We start from the raw sequence: 24650 nt of genomic DNA on the forward strand, positions 1-24650 counted from the left end.
ACGTACCTACATCTCTAATTACATCCTATGAAGCTAAATTGTAGATTTTTTTTTAAAGATTTTATTCATTTATTCATGAGACACAGAGAGAGAGGCAGAGAGACACAGGCAGAGGGAGAAGCAGACTCCATGCAGGGCGCCGGACATGGGACTCGATCCCGGGTCTCTAGGAATAAATTCCTGAGCTGAAGGCAGACGCTCAACTGCTGAGCCACCCAGGTGTCCCTAAATTATAGATATTTAAATTTAATTTTAGCAGCTGAGCCATTTAAAAAAGAAGGGGTCTCAGTTCCCCAATATGTTAAATCAGAGGGGCTCTGGTCCTGTGCTTCAAGTGTGCCTTGGGGGGCCAGGGGTGCTAGGCTGGGTGACCTCCCTAAGACTTCCCTTCCTTGGCTAGCCCTCTGTCCATAGGGATTTCTGAGGAGCCTTCAGGCTCTTGAATAGCACTTGAAAATCTAGTTCTAGACCACCCTATTTCATTCCAGGAGTCAAAAGTCTTGATAAATACTTAATTATAAAAGCCTGCCTATTGTTTCATTGACCACGGTGGAAAATACAGTAACAATTTTCAGATGGCACTAATCAGTGGCATCACTCCATCGGAAAGGCTCACAAGAGCACTGCATAATGTGGGGAGGGATTAAAAAAATAAGGCTGAAGACAGTTCTGTTTGACCTTTAGGACACCAAATAGGAAAAACACCTTCCAATTCACTGTTGGGTTTTTATAGTCCCTGTTATAAATCTCCTCCTTTTCTCTTTTTTTTCCCACTTGCCCTTCCTCCCCAAATTAAAATATATGTTTTGTGCATAAACCTTGTAGACAGGACTGGCTACATAACGTTCAGGGTCCAATGCCACGTGAAAATGCAATGCCCTGTGTTCAAAATATTATTAAGATTTCCAGGTGGTGGCAACAGAAAATTAAACCAAGTGAAGGGTCCCTCTAAGCATGGGGCCTGTGTGCCCGCACAGCTGGTGGCCCTGGCCCTGCTTGCAGAATAGATCATAGTGATCTTCCAGGAACGCTGTGTAGACCTAGTAATCCCTCACGGAGCAGCAGCTGTTGCTCCGATTCGGCATACAACCCGCCTTCTCCTTCGTCATAGGACTCTTTGTCCCTAACAACCATGACTTGGAAACACTCAGCATCTTTGTGCCACTGCATGAATTTGTGTTTCACATCAAGGTCTAAAATATTTTGCTAAGTCATAACAGTTTAGATTAGAATGATTTGGGGGGAAAAAAGTCATCAACCTGAAGATTTTTCAGGATGAGGCAATTGGCCTTTGAGGCGAGCAGTAATGGCGTCTTTTCAAACACTAACTGCTCGTTAATCTTTCGAGCTCCTTCCAACCAGACCACAGCTGGAACCCAAAGACACCTTCTCTGTTTAGCCTTGGAGAAAGTCTTTAAAAACACCCTGCCTGATTCGTGATTCTGATAATTTGCTCAAAGAATATGGAAATTTGCTTCCACCTCTTTCCTCAGTTCCATCTCCCCTCTCGTCTGCCTCAAAAGCTTATAAATCTTCTAAGACCTTGGGGCACATCCCCTGTCCTCAAGAAATAAGTGTCTGCTATATGCAAGGTGCTCTTCTAAGGACTGTGAACAGTGCAGAAGTGAGTGAGGCATTAGCCCAAACCTCTAGGAAGGGAGAGGAGTTCAAACCAGCCATAATATGGGGGAGAAAGGAGAATGTGCCAGAAGAAATGGAGAAAGAAGGTGCCGGATGGAGCGCTAGACAACTTTCCGGAGTTAGAGGTGGGCAGGAGTTAGCAAAGGCTTTCTGGCAGAGATGACCCCTCCCCAAGATACCGGGAAAGGGGCCTTTTAGGCAGAGGAGAGCATGAACCCAGGCACCCGGGGTGGGGCTGGGGGCTGGGAAGGTGGAAGATCAGGAGTTACAAGTTGTTCATCATGGCTGGAGCATATGCGTGGGACCCAGAGTCATGGGATGATCCTACACGAGGGTTATGGCCCACAATGGACCACCAAGAGCCCGTCCTGAGCTTGCTGTAAATGAAAATCCTTAGTTCTTTTTCACCGATTTCTCTTGACACTCAACTAGGCAACCTCAAACTGCTCTTTGGATACAATGCGGAGCGCAAGTTATAATTCCTCTACCATTAATGTCTGTTGAATGGGTGAAACAACTACTTGCTAAAATTTCTAATTTTCAACCATGTATTTTATCAATAACCACTATCTGATCCAATCTTTGAAACTACATATGCTGGTATCATTGAAAAATAGCTATTTGGATTGAGGATCCTGTACCGAAAACCTTTGTTTCTCTGGGCTTTGTTGCAACTATCCCAAAGCGCCTTTGGGAAGAAACTGATACATATTTCATGCTTGAAGTATTTTTATCTGCGGGACTTATAGCAATATGTCCTAACTGATCCCTCTGTTTCTAGTTTGCTCCTTTCAATCTATACTCCACACTGTACCCAGAGTGCAAATCTGGTTATGTTATCTCGGAATCTCGGATGCACATCCCTCAGTGACTCCAATCGATTGGGGATAAAGTTAAAGTCACTCCCCCTGGTTCACAAGACATTTTATGATCCGATTTTCCTAATCTTCACCTTTTATGCTCTGGTCAATGAAAATCCTTTCCATTCCTCTATCCTGCCTGGTCTTGGAATATTTTATTCTCTGCCTAGCATATTCTCCATTTCTTTCCCCATATCAACCTAGTGAATCTTATTCTTCTCTTAGGTTTCAATTTGGAGGCTTCTTCTTCTAGGAAGCTCCCTTGTATTGAGTGAGACGCCCCTACCATGAGTTTCTATAGAGCCAAATACTCCTTCCTCACACTTCCCACTCAACCCCATGCTCCCTGAGGGCAGAGATAATGTCTTTATTGTCCACCTTTGTTCATGTTGAAGGCATGAACAAGTCTATACAGACCTCTGTCTGAATTCAAATCTAACCAATCACAAGGAAAAATGTAAATTTAAACAAAGTCTCAAGGGCACCTGGGTGGCTCAGTGGTTGAGCATCTGCCTTTGGCTCAGATCGTGATGTCGGGGGCCTGGGATCGAGTTCTGTATCAGGTCCCTGCAGGAAGTTTGCTTCTCCCTCTGCCTGTGTTTCTGCCTCTCTCTGTGCCTTTCATGAATAAATAAATAAAATCTTTAAAAAATAAAAAAATTAAAAATGAACCTCACTGGAATAAGATGTCACGACACATACTTCCCCCTCACTCCGTCTGAGAACCAAGAGTAGCAAAACATGTCATACTTGTCCTCACAGATCCAAATATTGGCTTGCTGTAGGTTTTCTTGGAGTCACCACTGACAGTCTTGACACTAAATTGATAGGATCTGCCTGGACGAAGACCATGTATGATTCGTCCTTCTGATTTTCTGTTGCTGTAGGGGTTGAAGACTGTGATTGCATCTCGGGGGGACCACTGCAGCTCAAAGTCATCATAGTCTGTCCAGTCTGGTGGCCCCTTCCAGGTGATGGCCAAGGAGGTGTTTGTAACATCCGCAAATGACATAAGACTGGGAGGACTTGGGGCTGCATGTAAGAGAAGGTGAAAAAAAAATCACATAAACACGTCTCTGCCGGAACAGCTATAGCTAAGAGAGCTGAGTGACATCAGACATACCTCAATGTGCCTCATAGCAAGAGATAATGGGAAAGCCTAACAATAGAAGCTTCTATCTCTAGTGTTTACTATGTGTCAGGTGCTGTCCTCAAATGTGTTCTGTGCATTTTCTTTACTTTTCATAACCTGAGTTTTCTTACCAGGGTGCTGTGGAGCAGGGGTGGGCCATAAATGGGTTACAAGTGTGGAAAGGTATGGGTTCTGTTAGAGTTTGAGGTGTGAGGGCTACAGTCCACACAGTCCTGTCCAGATAGGCTTGTTCCTTGGCCCCAGGGTGGCATGCAGACTAACACTATCTGTGTATGCCCAGGAAATACAATACTTAGGAAGCGTCGCCCATAGCAACACAGTGATGAGGCATGTGTTAATCCCCACTTTACAGATAAGGAAACTGAGACTTCGAGTTTATCTTTCCTTCGACTGCTCCATGACCTTCCTAGCGTCACGAAGGCAAGTGGCAGAGCTAAGGCCCTAGACCTTGTTCCTAGATCTCTCGTGGTGCAGTGGAGAAGGTCTGTTTCCTCTATCCACCGTATCGTGGTGCCTTGCCAAGGTCAGGGGCACACCATGATGGATCTTCTTTCTTCTTCTTAAAACTATAACTTGTTGTCCTACCAATACTAGCCTTGGGCAAGCGGGCTTCTTACCTGTTCTGCTCTCCCCTGTGAGCCTGTTGCTGAGGTCCCCACTGTGAGTTACCACACACAGCGTGTACTTCCGTCCAGGAACGAGGCCGTGGAAACGCCATTCTGTTAGGTCCTTGTCTCTCCAGTTCTCCTTCTTCGTGCCATTGGGGTTGTAGAGAATCAGCTCATAAAAGTCGAAGTCCCCGGAGGCTGGACTCCAGCTGAACCAGAGACTGTCTGTCATGTTCCGATTGGATCCCCTGAGGTTACTCACAGAAGCTGGGACTTAAGCACAGTGGAAACCTTGACTGAGAACACAGGAGGCAGCTGCAAAGCCATCTGGCCTACAGCTGAGAATATGAGCTCTGTTGGGCATGTGGGTGAGAGGCGCCCGTTGTAGAAGCCAGATCTTGCCTGGATTGCCAGGCACGTCACTCTAGGGGCACGTGGTCTAAGATGTGGTACAAACGGAAATAACACAAAGCCCCACAGGTGGTGGCTTCTATCTGCTTGCCACACGAGGTCTGATAAACATCTCAAATGAGATCTTCAGAAATGACTGGTTAAAACTGGTCAAACGGTTTATACCTCGGCTTCTAAAAGGCCCCAAAAGTGTTCACAGGAGGTCGCAGCCCCTTCCAGGCTGGCATCTCACCCAGGCCCCTCGGCCCATCACCTCCCCCTCTGGGCCTCTCCACTTGCTCTCGTAGGTTCCCAGTTTCCTCCTCCCTTTCCCACCCAAATCTATATTGGGAGAGCCTCGCTTGGGAAAAGAGTGTTAGCAGTCACGTCTACCGCCGTGTGACTTAGTCACGCTGGCACCTGTCCCGTGGGTATTTAAGCTTCCTTATTCTCCAGAGAGTGAAGACTCTTATCTCTTGATGGAGGAACTTTAAACATTAGTGAGCAGATAAGGGAAGATGTGCAGAGGTCGGAGGCCCTGGTGAAGGCAAGGCCGAGACGACTGTGCCCGGGTCTAGGTGGTCCCGGATCTGTGGCTCGTGTGCACCGGCTCCCCCAGGACATGCTCAGAGCCTCGGCTGGTGCTGGGAGGCGATCCGCACAGGGCTTCCTCTGTCTAAAATGCTGTCTCGTCCTGCTAAGTCACCGTCACTACGTGCTGCTTGTCTCTTTCCCAGGCCTGCAGGTGTCCCCAGTCACCTCCCTCAAGAGCGTGGTGTGCCCCCCCCCCCCCCCCCGCCCCGCCAATGTGAGCTCCCCAGGTCAGCCCCATGCCTGGCATGTAAAGCACACAAACACCATCGTCAAATGAGAAAAAAAAATGCCAGAAGAATAAGAGAGTGAACTCAGATTATGGAAGAGTGCACTCCGTGTGTCACTGGCAGCCCACAAAGAGGTCTCTGTCTCTCCTTTCCCTGCAATGCATCGTGTTCTTTCTCGCAGCCCTGTCTCTGCCTCCCAGCACTCACTGCTCGGTCCCTTTGGCAGAGGCCCGGCTCTGGAGCTGCCCCCCACTCCTCCACTGCCCGCATGTCTTGCACAGGCCTGAAGGGCACGGCTTGAGTCGGGCCACATTGGCTTACAGCCCTCTCGCGGCAGCGTGCTGGCAAACAGAGGAGCCAGGTTCATTTCTCCACCAAACCCTAAGATGCCCACAGTGGTGGCAAGAGAGCAGAAGCCAGTGCGGAAGCTATGCTGGTATGTGATCAGAGGTCCGATTTAGAGTCAAGAAGCCTGAAGGTCACAAAAGTCACATTGAGCTAGGCCACGTCCAGAATAGGAAACTCTAAAGACAAATGATGGAACAGTCAGCAAGTACCGACACATTTCCCTGCCATACACATTCCCACTTGGGGCCAGGCCTTACCTGTTCTACCGAATATGAAAGACTCATTAGACAGCTCCCCACTGTGAGTGACAATCACCATTTTGTACATTCGGCCTTGTAGCAAGTTCTGGAATGAGAAGCTCTGGATTTGTGGGTCAACTTGAGCTCTCTCCTGAAGCGTTCGGTCTGGGTTGTAGAGAAAGATGTTGTACCAGTTGAGCTCCCCCTCTGAGGTGGTCCAGCTGAAGGACAGGTGTCTGGTGGAGTTCTCTGTGATCCTCAGATTGGTGACGGCTGCTGGGACTGGAATTGTTGAGCGAGAGAGTGAGACTGAGTTACAGCAAGCCCCCCGACACAGCCCAGGTCTGTGGTCCACGTGGACACACAGCACAGCGACTCAAAATACTTGGTCTCTGCCTTCAGAAAATATCGACTTCATGGAGACCCAAAGCAAGGAAGACTGAATTTTGTGCATTAATGATGTTGAAGCTGCTAATGAAAAAACCCAACCCAAACCAAACCAAAACAAAACAAAAACCCTAAAAAAAACTCCACAAGAGAACAAAGAAAAACCAGTAATGGGAAATTATCTTCAAAGACGTTTTTTGGGGGGTATAAAATAAAGGTTAATCTGACCTGTGTGACTAAACATTTTTCTAATACTAAGAGCTAGATCAGAAATCAAAAAACGATCTCTGACCGCCGTCTCAAAGCTGAGGAATGGCCCTTGGGGGTAAGGGCAGCAGGGAGGGAAGAGCAGTGGGAGAGAAAGATAAAGCAGGCGATTCGATTCAGGGATAGAGGAAAGAGAAGCAAGAGGAAAAGCCAAAACCATTTTTTTTTTTTTAAAGATTTACATTGGGATTTGATGACCCCCTTGGCCTTCAGTGGTATCTGTTGGCAAAGTGATCAAGAGGCACCAGAGATGACCTGCTGCCAAGCTGCCTGCACTGGTGCTGCCTGATTCCACAGAAGTCGTGGGGTACCAGTGGAAACAGGACAGGACACCTGCCTTGGTCTCTCCTGGGTTCTCCTCCCTCCATGCCAAACACTTCCTCTTTTGCCCTCTCCCTCTCCTTGCACCAGGTCCTTAAAAGTTGGTATTTCCCATCATGCCAACCTTTGTTCCCCTCATACTCCATAACGCTAGCTGAGCAACCCCTCTCGTCCAATTTATGGATTGCTACGGTCTGAATGCTTATGTCCCCTCCACCCCCAAACTCATATGTTGAAACCCAACCCCTGAGGTGACAGTATTAGGGAATGTGGCCATTGGGAGGTGATCAGGGTCATGAGGGTGGAGCCCTCACGAATGGGAGCAGTTCCCTTATAAAACAGACCCCAGAGAGCTCTCTCTTTGTCCTTCTATCATGTGAGACATAGCAAGAGGACACCATCTATGAACCAGAAAATGGGCCCTCACCAGACCCTGAATCTGCTGGTGCCTTGATCTTGGACTTCCATCCTACAGAATGGTGAGAAATACAGGCTTGTTGTTCAAGCCACCCAGTTTATGGTATTTTTGTTAGAGCAGCCTTAGACGAAGACATGGATTTAACTAGAATTTTGGTCCAAATACTTATCTTCGGCTCACTTTTCTGAGCTTGGGCCACATTTTCAGTTACCTATGATCATCTCTTATGGCAAATCATTCAGACATCTTAAACTCAGGCTAGAACTGAACCCTGTCCATTTCCCCTCCTCTGGCTTCTTTTATCTTGATTAATGGCATCATCCTCTACCAGATACCCCCAGGTAGCAATTCTGGAATCTTCCGTTCTTCCTTCTGTACTCTACTCAGACCCCCAAGTGCCAGCTTACCTAATGAGGAAATATTTCTTGTCATTCCTATAACTGCAATTATCTATGGCCCCAAGTACCTTTCTGACCACATCCCTCCACCTTGTTCTCACTCACTGTGCTCCAGCTATCCTGGCCTCTTGACCGGTCCAACAGGCCAGACACACTCTGCTTCAGAGTCTCTGCCTTGCCGTTGGCTCTGTGTAGGGATACTCTTCTGCCAAATACCTGCATAATCCTTTGTCTCCCTTCTTTCAGACATTTACTCAAATATCACCTTCTCGACAAAACCTCCAAGGACTGTACTATCTACAATTGTAAGCCTCTAACACTTGCCATCCCCTTTCCTGATTTAATTTTCTCTTTGGCGTTCACCACCACCTAACCAACTACATTTTTTGCTTATTTTGTTTGTTGCCTTTCTACCCTCCTAGAGTATGAGTTTCATGACCATCAGGGTTTGCTTTATACACTTCTGTGCATTTAGAAAGGTGCCTGGCACATCGTAGGTGCTCAGTGACGAATGAATGAATGAGTCTCTTCTCCATTCACTGTATCTGCCATTGCCATCTGATTTACCTTCTTTAAGGCACAAATTGTTATTACACAACACTCACTCTCTGGCATAAAACCCTGTAGGGTCTCCTCACTTCTTACAAGTTGAAAAATAAACTCCTGAGGAAGACAGGCCAGGCACTCTCTAATCTGGCCCCAATCCCCATTGTGCCACCCATATTTCCTCCATCCACGGCTCCTTGCTAGTCCTTCTCACACCTCCCTATCTTGACGTAGGATTGTCTGGTCTGTCTGCACAGTGTGCCCTTCTATCTTCTCTCCATAGGCAGGATTGTCTCATCCTTCATGATAGTACTGAAATGCCAGTTTTATGAAGACCTCCCCATTCGACCCAACCCCCATGCTCCTCTGGATGTTGGACATTCTTTCTTCTACACGATCCTTGTCACCACGTACTATCATCCTTTGTCTATGTGTCTGTCTCCCCCACCATTCAGCCAGCTCTTCAGGACAGGGCATGCCTCGTTCATCTTTATGTCGCTGTCAGCATCACCCACCCCTCTTCAGACCTAGCTCCTTAGTGAGTAAGTAATCCATTAGACCAGGGTTGTGGTCTGAAGAATGACCCCCACGGATGTCCACGTCCTAGTCCCCAGAACCTGGGAATATGTTACCTTATGTGGCAAAGGGGACCTTATAGATGTGATTAAGTTAAGCATCTCGAGGCAGGGAGCTTATGCTGGATTGTCCGGGTGGTGACCAATGTAATCACGAGACTCCTGAAAAGATGGAAGAGGGAGGCAGAAGAGTCGAGAAAGAGATATGGTGACATACACAGAGGTTGGACAGCAATGCCATTGCTGGAAGGGGGACATGAGGCAAGGAATGTGAGTGGCTTCTGGTAGCTGAAAAGGGCAAGGAGAGGATCTCCCCCTAAAGTCTCTAGGAGAAATACAGCCCTGCCGATACCCGGGGCCTTGACGTTAGCCCCCAAGGACCCACTTCCAGATGCTGACCTCCAGAACTATGATAATATACTGGTGTTGTTTTAAGCCACTGAATTGGTGGTAATTCATCACAGCGGCAGTAGGTTTTAGGAATCTATCTAACTTGGAGTGGGGTAGGTGAAGCCCGCGTGATGAGGCTGATTGATGGGAAAGTGATAATTCACCGTGAATGTCCCCATTGTGTCAAGAAATAGATATCATCTCCCCGTGTGGCCTCAGCCCTCTGACCCTGCGACTCTGAAGGAGCAGCACCCAGGGAGGGATCTGGGGCGAGACAACAAGCTGTACACATTACCTGTTCGGCCTTCAGTTTGGGCTTCCTTGCTGAGGAGCCCTCCGCTGACGGTTAGGATCTGTATCTTGTATTTCTTTCCTGGCGTTAGGTCTTCAAATTTGTGCTGCTTGGTGGTGGCTGGCTCTGATGTGTTACTCAGAAGGATCCCGTTGTCATTTAGAAGCAGGATCTCATACCTCTCCGCCACACCAACGGCTTTTTGCCAACTCACTGTTAAGGAATGACTGCTGTATGCATTGTCTGCAATGATTCCTTGGACAGATGCTGGGACTGCAAAGGGAGAAGAGAGGCGAGGGCTGTCAGGTTCCCTCACTTAGGGTAAACCAACTGAGAAACCAGTTGAGAAAAACTTTAAATCGACTGCAGGGAGAAGACGATAGCACCGCTTCACTCGTGTTGTGTGGACACTTTCCATGTGCCCTTAGGAGGAAGCATTTCTTGGGCCGAATTATCTGTATACCTGCTTTGAGTCTCCATTATTTCCTCTGAATTTAGACAGGATCTTGAAGTCAAACAAGTAGAAAAATTAGCGAAAGTGACACTGATAAATATGCAAAGTGATTCATATTTATGTATCTAGAAAGTGGAAGATGCTGAACAAATTTACATTCAGTGAATATAGTATAAATGGCGGAATTATGTTTAGACTTTCATTCCCAAGATTACCTCGAGTCAAACCTTTCAGCCTTGACCTAAGTAGTAGTGTATAATAATTTTTCTTTACTATGGTTCTCGATGTGAAAGGCAAAATAGTATTATTTTTCATAATATTTTCTGTCCTAGGCTCATTTTTTTTCTCATTCTACATAATCTTACATCTCATCCACTCCCATGGTTTGAATTGTTACCCATATGGTGACGACTCCCAAATTTAAACTTGCAGTTCAGATCTCTCTTCTATTTTTGCAAATGACATCTCTCCCTGCATGTTCCATCCAATTCTCAAGAGGTCCAAATTGGACTCCTTAGCTTGCTCCCCATAACCTCCTCATTGTCCTTCGCTTCACTTGGTACAAGTCAGAAATGTGGGTTGTCACTCTTACTCTTCCACATGTGATCCAACATGGGTCTTGTAATATCTATGTCCTAAAACTTATATCCCTTTGGTGTATCCACTTCTCTCCCTTCTCTGTCCACTACCACTGCCCTAGGACAATGGCATCCCCCACAACATGACTGACCAGTGCCCTTGCTTCCTCACCTCCCACACTGTATCTGGCATATTCTCATAACAGCGCCATGCAGATGGCCCTTCAATGGCTCTCCATAATTCTAAACACCTTCCAAGGCATAGGAAGCCTTTCATGACTCGGTCCATCTACTTACTTAGCCATATGGCTCATCTTTATTCTAACATACGCTGTAGTAGGTAGGTCCTCAAATGTGCCAGGCTTTCTCTCACTTCCAGGCCTTTGTTTTTTTCTGCTGGAACCAAGTCAACATACGGGGCACCAGTATGACTTTTTTTTTTTTTTTTTTTTTTACACCAGTATGACTTCTTAATGTCTATTTAAATGTTACTTTTTCCTGGAAGCCTTCCCCGACTCTTCCTTCATGTTTGCTCCTGACATGCCCCACTATTGCTTTTATTTTAGAAGTCATCATGTTGTAAATGCCTTTTCATTTCTCTGTCACTTTCACTAGATGATAAGCTTCTTGAGGTTGGGGGCTCTATCTTGCTACTGAATTCCCATTTTCTAACACAGTGCTTGACATGTGGTTGAAGAGACACATATATGAAATCAAGACACAGTAGGGCACAGTCCAGAAGCCCAGGCCGCACAACTAAATGAGTGGTTGTGGGAATGGAAGTCATCTTACAAGTTTGTATCGCAGTAGAGAAGGCATAAGGTTTGGAGCCAGACAGACCTAGTTTTGAGTTATCACTCTTGGTCTTATTACATGTATCCTTGATGAAGTTTTATAAGCCTTCTGAGCCTCACTTTCCTCCTCTGTAAGATGGACTAGATGTAAAAAAGAAAACCATAGCTGGGGGCATCACAATGCCAGATTTCAGGTTGTACTACAAAGCTGTAGTCATCAAGACAGTGTGGTACTGGCACAAAAACAGACACATAGATCAATGGAACAGAATAGAGAATACAGAAGTGGACCCTCAACTTTATGGTCAACTAATATTCGACAAAGGAGGAAAGACTATCTATCCACTGGAAAAAAGACAGTCTCTTCAATAAATGGTGCTGGGAAAATTGGACATCCACATGCAGAAGAATGAAACTAGACCACTCTCTTGCACCGTACACAAAGATAAACTCAAAATGGATGAAAGATCTAAATGTGAGACAAGATTCCATCAAAATCCTGGAGGAGAACACAGGCAACACCCTTTTTGAACTTGGCCACAGTAACTTCTTGCAAAATACATCCACGAAGGCAAGAGAAACAAAAGCAAAAATGAACTATTGGGACTTCATCAAGATAAGAAGCTTTTGCACAGCAAAAGATACAGTCAACAAAACTCAAAGACAACCTACAGAATGGGAGAAGATATTTGCAAATGACGTATCAGATAAAGGGCTAGTTTCCAAGATCTATAAAGAACTTATGAAACTCAACACCAAAGAAACAAACAATCCAATCATGAAATGGGCAAAAGACATGAAGAGAAATCTCACAGAGGAAGACATAGACATGGCCAACATGCACATGAGAAAATGCTCTGCATCACTTGCCATCAGGGAAATACAAATCAAAACCACAATGAGATCCCACCTCACACCAGTGAGAATGGGGAAAATTAACAAGGCAGGAAACAACAAATGTTGGAGAGGATGCGGAGAAAAGGGAACCCTCTTACACTGTTGGTGGGAATGTGAACTGGTGCAGCCACTCTGGAAAACTGTGTGGAGGTTCCTCAAAGAGTTAAAAATAGACCTGCCCTATGACCCAGCAATTGCACTGCTGGGGATTTACCCCAAAGATACAGATGCAATGAAACGCCGGGACACCTGCACCCCAATGTTTATAGCAGTAATGTCCACAGTAGCCACACTGTGGAAGGAGCCTCGGTGTCCACCGAAAGATGAATAGAGATCATTTTATTTTTTTATTTTTATTTTTTAAAGATTTTATTTATTTATTCATGAGAGACACACACACAGAGAGAGAGAGAGAGAGAGAGGCAGAGACATAGGCAGAGAGAGAGAAACAGGCTCCATGCAGGGAGCCCGATGTGGGACTCGATCCGGGATTCCAGGATCACGCCCTGGGCTGAAGGCAGGCACTCAACCGCTGAGCCACCCAGGCATCCCGAATAGAGATCATTGTAAATGTCTGCCAGATAGCAGGTGCTTTTAGCTCATTTGTGTTTTAAAAGTAATATATTATTGGTAATGTTAACATAAATGGACACATCATTTCTTCATTTGTTACTTGTTCTTATAACAAATGAAGTAAACGGCATAGGTGTTCATTTAAAAAAATTTGAGAAAGGGGTAAATTTTACAGAAGATAGTAAATATTTACATGTAAAGAGTTACTGTAAATGGAGATGTATACGAAAGTTTTTATATCCTTTAGCAAGCGTGAAAATTTGTTCAAATGATTTGGCTCCTCATTACCTTTCTTTTGTTTTGAAGATCTCTGTTAATAAAGAAAAATGCAAAAAGAAAATAGGAGAAGGGCTCTTGAAACCACATCGAATTATGGCTTTGAATTTAGATATTTTTGACTGCGAGTAGCTAAGCCAGCCCATGTGTCATCCCGTTATGGAGAACAATTTGGCTCTTCTCCAGGTGGGCACTCACCTGTCCGCCCCACTGCGTCTATCTGGTTCTTGAGGGACCCGCTGACCGAGGCGATCACAATCTGGTACAATTCCCCAGCCTCCAGCCGCTGGAATGTGTACTCAGAGACGTGCTTCGAGATGGTCTGAGACTCAACCTTTTGATTTTGCCTGAAGGCTGACACAGTGTAGGAATCAACATCACCACCACCAGGAGTCCAGTTGACTGTCAGGCTGTCCGTTGCCCCGTTGGGAGAAATGTGAATGTTTTTGACAGCGCTTGGAACTAAAAAGGAAAATAAATTTAAAAGTCATCACTTAAAGAATGAATTAGGGGAATTTTCAACCAACATTGTCATGCTTCTTGTATTTTGGCACGTCCTAAAAGAATTCACGTGGTATATTGATACCGTTTCCTTCGGACTTTCCTGCCTGAACTGAATTTAATAGGGGAAATCTAGAGGGACATTGAAGCCAGTGAGGAGAAATGAAGAATGTCAGTATAGAGCGAGGGGCAGATTGCCTTGCTCCAAGTCTTGGTTTTCTCATTTATACTAGCTGTGCAACTATAGGCAAATTACTCATCTCAGTAAGTTTCCGTTTCTTCATCAGAAAAATGGCAATTATAGTGATAGTAACCAGCCCACAGAGTTGTGAGGATTGAACAAAACGTACACATAAAGTGCTCTGCTGTGGGTCTGGTTCACAGTAAACTGTCGATAAATGTTAACGATCATAACAACACTTCAAAGGAAACCCAACCAACAGAGTTATTTTTATCTGATCTTTATGCCTTACAAGCTATTCACATCAGTCCAATGCTATTTCTCTGAAAGCCTTTTTTACTCACCCTACGTCGTACTTTTGTTGTCCAGCGTGGACAACATCATTGTTATCATCAAGATAACCTCGCTTCTTGCCATCTCCCCTTTGCCCTAAAATCCTCAACCAAAACTCCTGGCTACCCAGCATGCTGAACACACCACTGCACCTACTCAAGTTCAAGAGCCACATTTCAAATTACCTGTGAAGCCTTCAATGAAGGCTGACTGCTGTACTTCTCCACTGATGGTCAAGACAAGGATTTTATACTGGCGCCCCGGGGTCAGGGAGGTGAAGCGATACTCGGTTGCAGTATTTACGAGGTGAAAAGGAGGGAAAACTTTCATATCGTTGAAGAGCAGTTGGATCTCATATTGGTCTACATCCCCATCAGCTCGGGACCAAGTCACCAGAAGGTCTTCGGTGCTCCTATTCCGCAGTGTTAGATCCCTAACGGGCTCTGGGACTAGGGAGGAATATGAGAAGGCCCTTCAGGAAAGTGACGGTTCAAAGTTTACCTACACAATAATGGATGCGTTACATTCAAGGAACTGGCAAATATCTCTCTTCCCCAAAGAAACCACTTGAGCCGCTTCATGCATAAGAATTAAATAAGAAAAATTGGAAGCAACTCTTAAAATTGTAATTTTACAATTGTAAAATTGTAAAAAGTTGTAATGAATCTTATATGCTAAGCGCTGGTAGGATATAATTATCAAGTGGATTATGACCTCAATCATAAGATAAAACAAGATGCTTAGAACTTTAAATGCCACGATGCGGTGGGACAGGGAAGAAAAATGGGACATTTGGCCTTCTTGCTCCCTGACTATGCTTGCTTTTATCTACCAATAAATATTCTGGAATTAGAGGCCGTGGCTTGACTGAATGATGTTCCCAGTGAGACTGGGAATGTAATTTACTGATCAGTAAGCAGAGAGAATTCAAGGTTCAGATCTTTTATTTACTCGATGGCCTTCGAGTCCCAATCACCCATCAGGTTTAACAGTCTTCCTTTCCACTTACTTGTTCTGCCATTCCCTTGTTCGCTGGCTTCATATGGTCCACTTCTTGTACTAACAGTGACACTGTACAACCGTCCAGGGACTAGCTTAACAAATACGCACTCGTTCTCAGCCTTGGGAACGCTTTTGGTTTGAATGAAGTTGTTTTTGTTTTTAATGGTGACTTCATAGTGATCAAAGTCTCCACTAGCGTGCACCCAGGAGACCTTTAAATAGTCACTCCTGGCTGAGTTGCTAATACTGACTCCCTGGACCTTGTCAGGCACTGAAAAAGAGAACAGAGAACAGCTGAAGATTTAGTGAATGTAAGGGAGTAATTGATCACAGATGACCACCTGGGACAGGAAAGCTAAGTGAGTAGATTTCTTTCGGTGGGTGCTGGAAAGAGAAGTTTGAGACCTTTAGATCACACGTTTCTGGAGGGGAAGGATTGTTACACTACTTGGAACAATTAAATGGCTCTTTTTACAGAATCTGATGAACTAATTCTAATCTTGTTTCTTGCCTACACAAAATGTCATGTACAAAATGGAACATTAAATATGATAACTGATGATTAATATGAATGATGGCGATGATATTAATAATTCTAACACACCTTAGTGACTCAAGATGTGATAAAAAGTTACCAGGAAGAGTATAAACAATCCAAAAGAAAAATGGAAGAAGAAGAAACACATAATTAATACACAAAGAGATGCCTAACATCATTGGTGATCAGGGAAATGCCAGTCAAGACCACGGCAAAATACCATTTTATATCCATACGGTTGGCCAAAATTTAAACACCCGATAAGCCTGAGTACGAGAGGGGGATCCCTGGGTGGCTTAGCGGTTTAGCGCCTGCCTTCAGCCCAGGACCTTATCCTGGAGTCCTGGGATCGAGTCCCACATCCGGCTCCCTGCATGGAGCCTGCTTCTTCCTCTGCCTATGTCTCTGCCTCTCTCTCTCTCTCTTCCTCTCATGAATGAATAAATAAAATCTTAAAAAAAAAAAAAAAGACTGAGTACGAGACAGGATGTCCAATCATGCAAGAAGAGTAGGTGAATGGACTGGTATATGTACACAGTGAGATTATATAGCAGTCAGAATTACTTTCTTTTGAACTCAAAATGCAAAAATGTGGATCTTTTGCCTTTAAAGCTAAAACACAAAATATAAGTAAATCTTATCAATATCAATTGAAAAACTAAGTCTCAAGAGATTACATACTACATAAAATAACCTTTTAAAAATGTTAGAATAGCTAAAAAATTTTTAAACCTGTTATTTTAGGACTACATAAATAAGAAAACTATGCAAGATGAAAGGCAAGAAAAGAGATGAAAATAGGAGTCAGGATGATGGCTACCTGGAGATTAATCAGTGAAGTAGGAACCACATGATTTGATACAGATTATTGTCAAGGTTCTAGCTTTTATTTTGGGTAGTGGTTTCTCAGGTGCAGATGAAATTATTAAAAATGATTAGTTAAATGCCTAAATTAAATTGGAAGCCAAAAAATAAATAGAAGTGACAAAACATGTTTTCTTGAAACAAGAATTATGATTAATCCAATTTTGTGCATCTGAGGTTTCCCCGATAAATAAATATACAAACAAATAAACACTGTGTGCCTGTGGTTTTTCTCTCAACCAATCTATCAATTGATCAACCAACTGGACAAAGCCGGTGTCCAAGGCTTCTCTTCCACTTTACCTCAAAGCATGAAATGATACAGAAATTTCAATATTTTGGCATCTAAGCTATATTTGCCACGATGCTCCTCACATCTACAAGTTGCATTTTATCATCTTTTGTTGGTGGTGTGGGTACTGGTTAGTTTTTGTATTAGAATAGACCTCACTGTGGACACGAAGCCAGGACAGGTGTGCTTTCTTCAAGATATTTACCTGAACCAATTACAGTGTGGCTAGAATTTATTCATCACAGAGTACAGGAAAAGAAATTCTGAAGTTTCTATGCATGGGCTAAGTAAGAAAAGTCGATGACCCAGGCAATTTATTGAAGACAAAGCCACTACTACAGGAAGCAAAACCAAGCTCCATACCATGCTAAGTCAATAAGGGGCTCTCCAAGTAGAATCGGAGGTAATTTATGAGACCTGCCTTGATGCACAATGAGTTGATGTGATACAGAATTAGAAAGATCAATATTTTCACCCAAAATGCATTAGAAAAGGGAAAGGGCTTCGACACCATTAGCCAAAATCAACAAGACAGCATCTCAGACACGACTCTAGAGTTAGAATGATTTATTGGGGGCAAATGGATTGCCTTGATTAGTCACGCGTCACATCCAGGTTCATGCTGGTAAAGAGTCAAGAGGGTGCTTTGAATAAAGGGTTGTTTTTCTTGCAACTAAAACCAATCTTAGCAAAAGGCTTGCAATATGAAGGTCAGATGGATAGGAAACATTCATGAGTTGACACGGAGGGGAAGCAAGGGGTTAGTAGTTGGATGACATATCCTTTGATTCTGGTGATTTTTAGGCTCCAAGTTGGTCAACATAAGACAGTGACATAAGGCTGCTTCATAAGTGGAAATCTACTTTTCAGATCTCAGGCATTATTGTGATTATCAGTAAAATTAATTTTTAAATTATATGAGAGTAGGGAATAGCTCTTTATATCCCTGACCAATGCTTTCAAGGATAGCATGATGTAATGGAAGTAGTGCTGGAACTAGGTTGAGGTTGATTACTGGTCAGCCATGTGACCTTGGAAAAGCGAAGTTTCTCTCTGGGATTTTATCTTCTAATGAGATGAGATTAGATCAATCTACAGACACTTTCAATGTTAGGATGCTGTAGCAATGTAAATCAGTGGTTCTTAACCTTTTTGAGGTCATGGAAAGTTTGAGCATTTGGTAAGAGCCACACACTCACTCCCCTCGGAAACACACATACTTTTCCTATCTGCAACAACTTCACGAACAGTTTTAGGGGTTATAACATTCCTAACATTCCTAAGATCTACCCATGGAGCACTAGCTTAAAGCTGCTGATTTAGGTGATTTCTGATTATTCATTAAACATTTGTTGAATGCCTTTTAGATTTCAGACCTGGTGCTAAGTAATAGGATGATGTCAGTTGCCGTGATCCTGGTGGAAAAAATAAAATGTATTTCATAGTTTTAGATTTTTGTAAGGTCTTTTTGAGTCCAGAAGATGACTGGCTAATTCTTGCACTCAGCAACAACAGTAAAACTATGGGTATATGGGCCAGGTATTGAGAGAAACACAAAAAATATATGGTTCCGGACATGGAGGCAATCACAGAGGGAGAGATATAAACAACTGCAACGAATACTAAATGTCTCCTAGAAAGGGTGAATGGGAACTTAGAGGGACACATAGGATAGCTGTTAATACTAAGCATGATGGAGGTAAGTGGACAGAGGAGAGGTGTAGGAGACCCATTATAAATTTAAGTAATAAGAACCATGTTCAGGTTATCGGCAAGAAAAGCAAAATTAAGACATGGCAGTAGAAAATTTTGTGGTAGGGGTAATTAGCAGATCCTAGCAAAGGATAACATGTGTCAAAAGTGATTTTGAAATTTTCAACATAGGTGAGCGTGCATTCACTTTGGTCTTGGAAATTTGACAAATTCATTTTTTATAGTATTTCTTTTTCGTCATTATTTTTCCAGTTTTATCGAGAAGTAATTGACATATATCACTGTATAAATTTAAGGCATACAGCATAATGGTTTCATTTACATATATTATGAAATGATTGTCACAGTTGGTTCAGCTGAGATCCATCAGCTCATAGAGATACAATAAAAAGAAAGAAGAAAAAAGAAAATTTTTCTTATTATGATGATAACTCTTATGATTTAATCTCTTAACAACATTCCTATATATCACATAGCAGTATTAGCCATAGTCATCATGGGGAACCTTACATCCCTAGCACTTACTTATCTTATAACTGGAAGTTTGTACCTGTTGATCATCTTTCTCCAATTCCTTTTCCCTCCATCCTCTGCCTCTGCCTTTTTCTATGAGTTTCTTTCTTTCTTTCTTTCTTTCTTTCTTTCTTTCTTTCTTTCTTTCTTTCTTTCTTTCTTTCTTTCTTCTTTCTTTCTTTCTTTTTTCTTTCTTTTTAAGATTTTATTTATTTATACATGAGAGACACAGAGAGAGGCAGAGACACAGGCAGACGGAGAAGCAGGCTCCCTGCAGGGAGCCCAATGTGGGACTTGATCCCAGGACCCCGGGATCACAACCTGAGCCAAAGGCAGATGCTCAACTACTGAGCCACCAAAGTGCTCCATCTATGAGTTTCTTTCTGCTTTAGTTTTAGATTCTACATATAAGTCAGGTCATAGAGTATTTGCCTTTCTCTCTCTGACTTATTTCACTTAGCATAATGCCTTCATGATCCATCCATGTTGTTGCAAATGGTAGGATTTCCTCATTTTTATGGCTAAATAGTATTTCATTGCATAGATATACCACAACTTCTTTATCCATTCATCCACTGATGGACACTTAGATTGTTTCCATGTCTTGTCTACTGTAAATAATTCTTCTATGAACACAAAGGTGCAGATATCATTTTGAGCTACTGATTTTGTTTCCTTTGGATATATTCCCAGAAGAGGAATGGTTGGATCATGTGATAGTTTTTATTTTTTGAGGATCTTTCATACTGTTTTCCATAGTAGTAGCTGTACCAAATTACACCCCCAACAGTTCACACGGGTTGCCTTTTCTCCACGTCCATGCCAGCATTTGTTATCTCTGTCTTTTGATGATGCCCATTCTAACAAGCAAGAGGAAATATCACATTGTGGCTTTAATTTGCATTTTCCTAATGACTAGTGATGTTGACCATCTTCATGTACATGTTGGCCTTTTGTATATCTTCTTTGGAGAAATGACTCTTCAGGTCCTTTACCCATTTTTTAATAGGATTATTTACTTTTTTGCTATTGAATTGTATGAGTTCTTTACATTTTAGATATTAACCACAACTTATCAGCTAGATGGTCTGCAAATATTTTTTTTCCATTCCATAGGTTGTTTCTTCACTTTATTGATGGTTTCTTTTGCTGTGCAGAATCTTCTTAGTTTGATGTAGTTCCACTTGTTTGTCTTTGACTTTTTGCTTATACTTTATATGTCATATCCAAAAAATCACCACCAAGACCCACGTAAAAAAGACTTCTTCCTATGTTTTCTCCTAGGAGTTTCATATTTTTAGGTGTTACATTTAAGTCTTTAATTCACTTTGAGTTAATTTTTGTGAGTGGTATAGTTTCATTCTTTTACACGTGCATATCCAATGATCTCAGGCCATTTATTGAAGAGACGGTCTTTCCTACACTGAGCATTCTTGACTCCCTTGTCAAAAAAACCATGACATTTTTAAATGCAAATATCAACCCATAGCTCAGCAGGAAAGACTTGACAAAATATTAACATTGACCTTAAGCAGCAATCTCAGTTGTAACCCCCTGAAGTGTTAAGTACATTGGGAAAATGGTAGCTGTCTAAATTTAGCTCTTTCCAGCACATCAAAGTCCTGTCATTCATTGCCTTTGCTAAGATTTTGCTCCTGGTCTCAGAACAATAAAGGTTAACATTTTCACCTTGTGTGAGAAAGAATGAACAGTGGACTTTGATCAGACATTTCAGGAAGGATTTTAGGACACAGAACTTCCTAGGCCCTAGAGCTACACAGCAGAGCGAGTTAGTTAACTTCTCTGAACCTTGACTTACTGCTCTGCAAAGTGGGAATCATGACAACCATCTCAATGAGGAATTTGCAAGAATTAAGTAAGTTAACATTCTTAAAGCCCGTGTCTAGCAACCAAAAAGTATTTCCTGAACAGGACACACTTGGTACTATATTTGAACATAATATGAATTCTAGCCACGAAAGGAGTGCTCATCTTACTTTAAAGGAAACATCTGCTCACATAAGGTGTTCCTAGGGTCAAAATTTGAAGACTGTCCCAATTCTGTGATCTCAATAGCCTTTAACCCTATCATTACAGAATTTTTTCAGATCTGATGCCTTGAGCCATGTGGCCAGCCTTCCAGAGCCTAGCTGTCCTCAGAACCTTACCTGTTCGCTCCTGGCTGAAGGAATGGTTTTCATACTTGCCGCTCCTTGTAGTTATGGTCACATTGTAGAGGCGGCCCGGAGTAAGGGAGCTGAAGGCACATTCGCTGACAGACTTGGCAATAACGAGGGACTGAACCACTCTGTTTCCATGAGTGAGTGTCACCACATAGTTATCCACATCTCCAGGAGCCGGCAGCCAGGAAATGCTCAGGTAGTCATTCCGACCAGAATTGTTTACCGTCACTCCACTCACGCTGGAAGGGACTGTGATTTCAAAAGGGGGATAAAGTTTAAAACGAAAGCATAGTCAAAAATCTGGAATCATCTACTGCAGTCAGCAAACAAAACAAAACAAAACAAAACAAAAAAACAGTGTGGACTCAGAAGATCTTCTCTGATGACCTCAGAGGTCAAAGATATGGAAGGATTTCACTTTAGCTTCTGGAAGCTGAATGTTCTTAGATCGGCAAGGCTAACTCAAATAAAAACGCAAGGAGGTCTTTGGGTGTCTCATAAATAGAAGGATGCCAATACTGCATTTTTATGGTGTTGCTGTTTACAAAGTATTTTAAGTGGAGGCATTTTTATGTGCATGTGGCAGGAGGTTCCCTTTGTAGGAAAAGGAACAAACATAACAATCCAAATGAATCAGCTTGAACCAAACTCATCAATTAATGAAGAGATTTGAAGGGAAAGATGAGAATGCCATACCTTTGCTAGTGAGCTTTAGACTTTGGGGTAGCTTTGATCTTGTGATGATGTTATTTATTCCTAGGGTGTCTAATAACAAACGTGTTGAGAGGGGTTGCATCTGCCCTTTATAAAGCATTTCCTGCCCTCTAGTGGCAAGAAATAAACCTAAACGCCTATCTTGAAAACAACAAATTTGGAGATTGACCCAACTGTGGGCAGAAAGAGTTACTGTGGTGATAGTGGCCATTATCATTTGCTTGTTTTAATTGAGGTTTATTGCCACAAACATTTATGGAGGACTTACTATTTGCCACATATACAAAAATGGAAAAGATGCGGATGCCTTCAAGGAGCTTTCTGGCTTGAAGCAATATGCAAATTGATCACTGTGCTATTGAGGAGTAGTTATACATGTATCAGAAATAGGTGTACAGTAAATAGTATTGGCCCTAGCAAATATCAGAATAAAATCCTGTAGTGTATGTGAACTGCACTCCCATTTTCATCATTGGTTCACTACTTCAGCTTTTCATATATTGTCATATAGAAGTATATAGAAGTATTTTCATGTAATTGTCAATATCAGTGCATCACGTACAATGGACAGGATCCAGCTAGATGACCTCGGAGAATCCTTCTAATCTAATATGCTTGGACTCTGTGAGTTAAGCCTCAAAATATTTACACTTACAGGCACTTGTCCATCATCAAAAATTATAAATAGCACCATATTGAACAGCTCTGCTAATGCTGTTCCAAATATAGGAACATTTCCTAGACATAAACTTGAACCTTTTAATATATATATATATATATATTTTTTTTTTTTTTATTTTATTTATCCATGAGAAACACAGAGAGAGAGGCAGAGGCACAGGCAGAGGGAGAAGCAGGTTTCATGCAGGGAGCCCGACGTGGGACTTGATCCCAAGACCCTAGGGTCACGCCCTGAGCCAAAGGCAGACGCTCAACCACTGAGTCACTCAGGTGTCCCTTTAATATTTATATGCTGATGTTGTTCTTCCTCCCTCTCCCTTTTCCTCTCTTTCTTCTTCTCTCCATTTAATAATCCGTACATCCCCTGTGATGAGCAATCCCCTGATTGCTCTCCAAAGAACTGTGCTTGTTTTTCAAAACCCCTAGATATATTTGCAACTAACATTTTATTAGAAAAGATACAATTATCAAATGTTTTGTCAACAATATAAATTCATGTTCCCACAAAACAGATACAAAATTTGTTTTTCCTCTAGAACCAGCATGTTCTCAGGTTAGAATTAGATTTGTTAAGCATATCTGATAAACCTTAAATATCTTGCCACCTTCTCTAGGCTGGGAGGGTTTACTTATATGTTTCAACTCCATGGAAATATGTGTGAACAAGAAAGGCTTTCAAAACCTTTCAACTGTTTCAGCACTGACCGACATTTCAGCAATTTGAGTAGATGGTAATCATTATCAAGGCGTTAGCTACTGAATGTTTTACAATCTACTGTATATAAAATTTACTAATCTAGGCATATTTCAAAGTCTCTAGTTGTGTTTCTGTAGTAAAATCCCATTTTCCCCTCTTCTTGTGATAATGTCTGCACTCCTAATGTGTTTGAGTCAAATAACTCATGCTTATATTTATTTATATTTTGCCCTCTCCTCAAAACCTTATGATCACTCTTCAAGGACTTTCTTGTCTTGTTTTTGCATGCTTCTGTTATATACCGTGCGTCAAATACTGATACCTCTGCTATGATTAAAGCACTTATTTCAAGCACTTATTTCAAGTGGTATCAGGTACCAAACTATGTTAGCCTATCACAGTAAGTTCAAAAGCCCTTGACATATTTTAAAATGAAAATTAACTTGTGCCGCAGAACCTGACTCGTTGTTAGCAAACCATTTCCTCTTCCTCTTAGACACACGGCAAGGCTCTATTTCCCAGCCTCCCCTGCAGTGAAATGTAGCCACTTGAGTGTGTTCCCACTGATGGAATGTGGGGGGAGGAGTGATGTGTCTGCTTCCCGGTTTGGTCATCTTCCCCCACCCCATGACCTCGACTCTCTGGAGAAACTGACAGAGTTCTGAGGACCTAGAGGAAGGAAGAGCCACAGATGGTAGGAGCCTGGATCCCTGAATTGCTGCTCAAGAAAGAATCAACCAATAGAACTGTCTAATCAGGACCCCCCATGGTGTATATTAGGTGAATAGTCGGTGTAAGCAGGAAATAAGTCAGTCTGATCTGACTAATACAACTACGTCTCACTGGGAAATGGGTGCAGCGCCCTTCTTAACCTTCTCAGCTTTCTTGTTATTTCTCCTTCCTCACTCCAGCAGAAATACATTGGGGTAAATTACTGGGCACAGGGATAAATGGGGGTAAGTTACCGGGGATGGATTAGAAACTGGAGGCTTCGAGATGTTAAGTTAATGACAGAGCTAGGACCAGAACCTAGGCCTCCTGATTCCCAAGCAAGGTTTTTCAATCCTCCAGCCCTGGTTATGCCACACCAATGGCCGGTACTAAGAAGCACTAACAGAGAAGAAAGAAAGTATTGGGAAGAAAGATGTAGGTAATAATATTAGCTGCCACAGAATGAGCAAAATGGCACATATCAGTGAATTTCTACCAAAA

At 42.7% G+C, this 24650-nt stretch overlaps 1 protein-coding gene across 5 annotated transcripts in view; it reads right to left on the reverse strand.

Annotated features, from left to right (window-relative positions):
* PTPRB (protein tyrosine phosphatase receptor type B) overlaps positions 1–24650 on the reverse strand; it is a 113219-nt gene that overhangs the window by 32074 nt on the left and 56495 nt on the right. For all 5 annotated transcript variants that reach the window (XM_072843269.1, XM_072843267.1, XM_072843270.1 and 2 more), the window contains 8 exons: positions 21332–21595; positions 15251–15514; positions 14427–14690; positions 13425–13688; positions 9658–9927; positions 6079–6342; positions 4272–4535; positions 3252–3533 (listed from right to left, as the gene is read on the reverse strand). In XM_072843269.1, the coding sequence (XP_072699370.1) occupies positions 3252–3533; positions 4272–4535; positions 6079–6342; positions 9658–9927; positions 13425–13688; positions 14427–14690; positions 15251–15514; positions 21332–21595 (2136 nt within the window). The remainder of the gene's footprint in view (positions 1–3251; positions 3534–4271; positions 4536–6078; positions 6343–9657; positions 9928–13424; positions 13689–14426; positions 14691–15250; positions 15515–21331; positions 21596–24650) is intronic.

Source organism: Canis lupus, chromosome 11 (genome assembly GCF_048164855.1).
Source record: "Canis lupus baileyi chromosome 11, mCanLup2.hap1, whole genome shotgun sequence".
Taxonomy (NCBI): domain Eukaryota; kingdom Metazoa; phylum Chordata; class Mammalia; order Carnivora; family Canidae; genus Canis; species Canis lupus.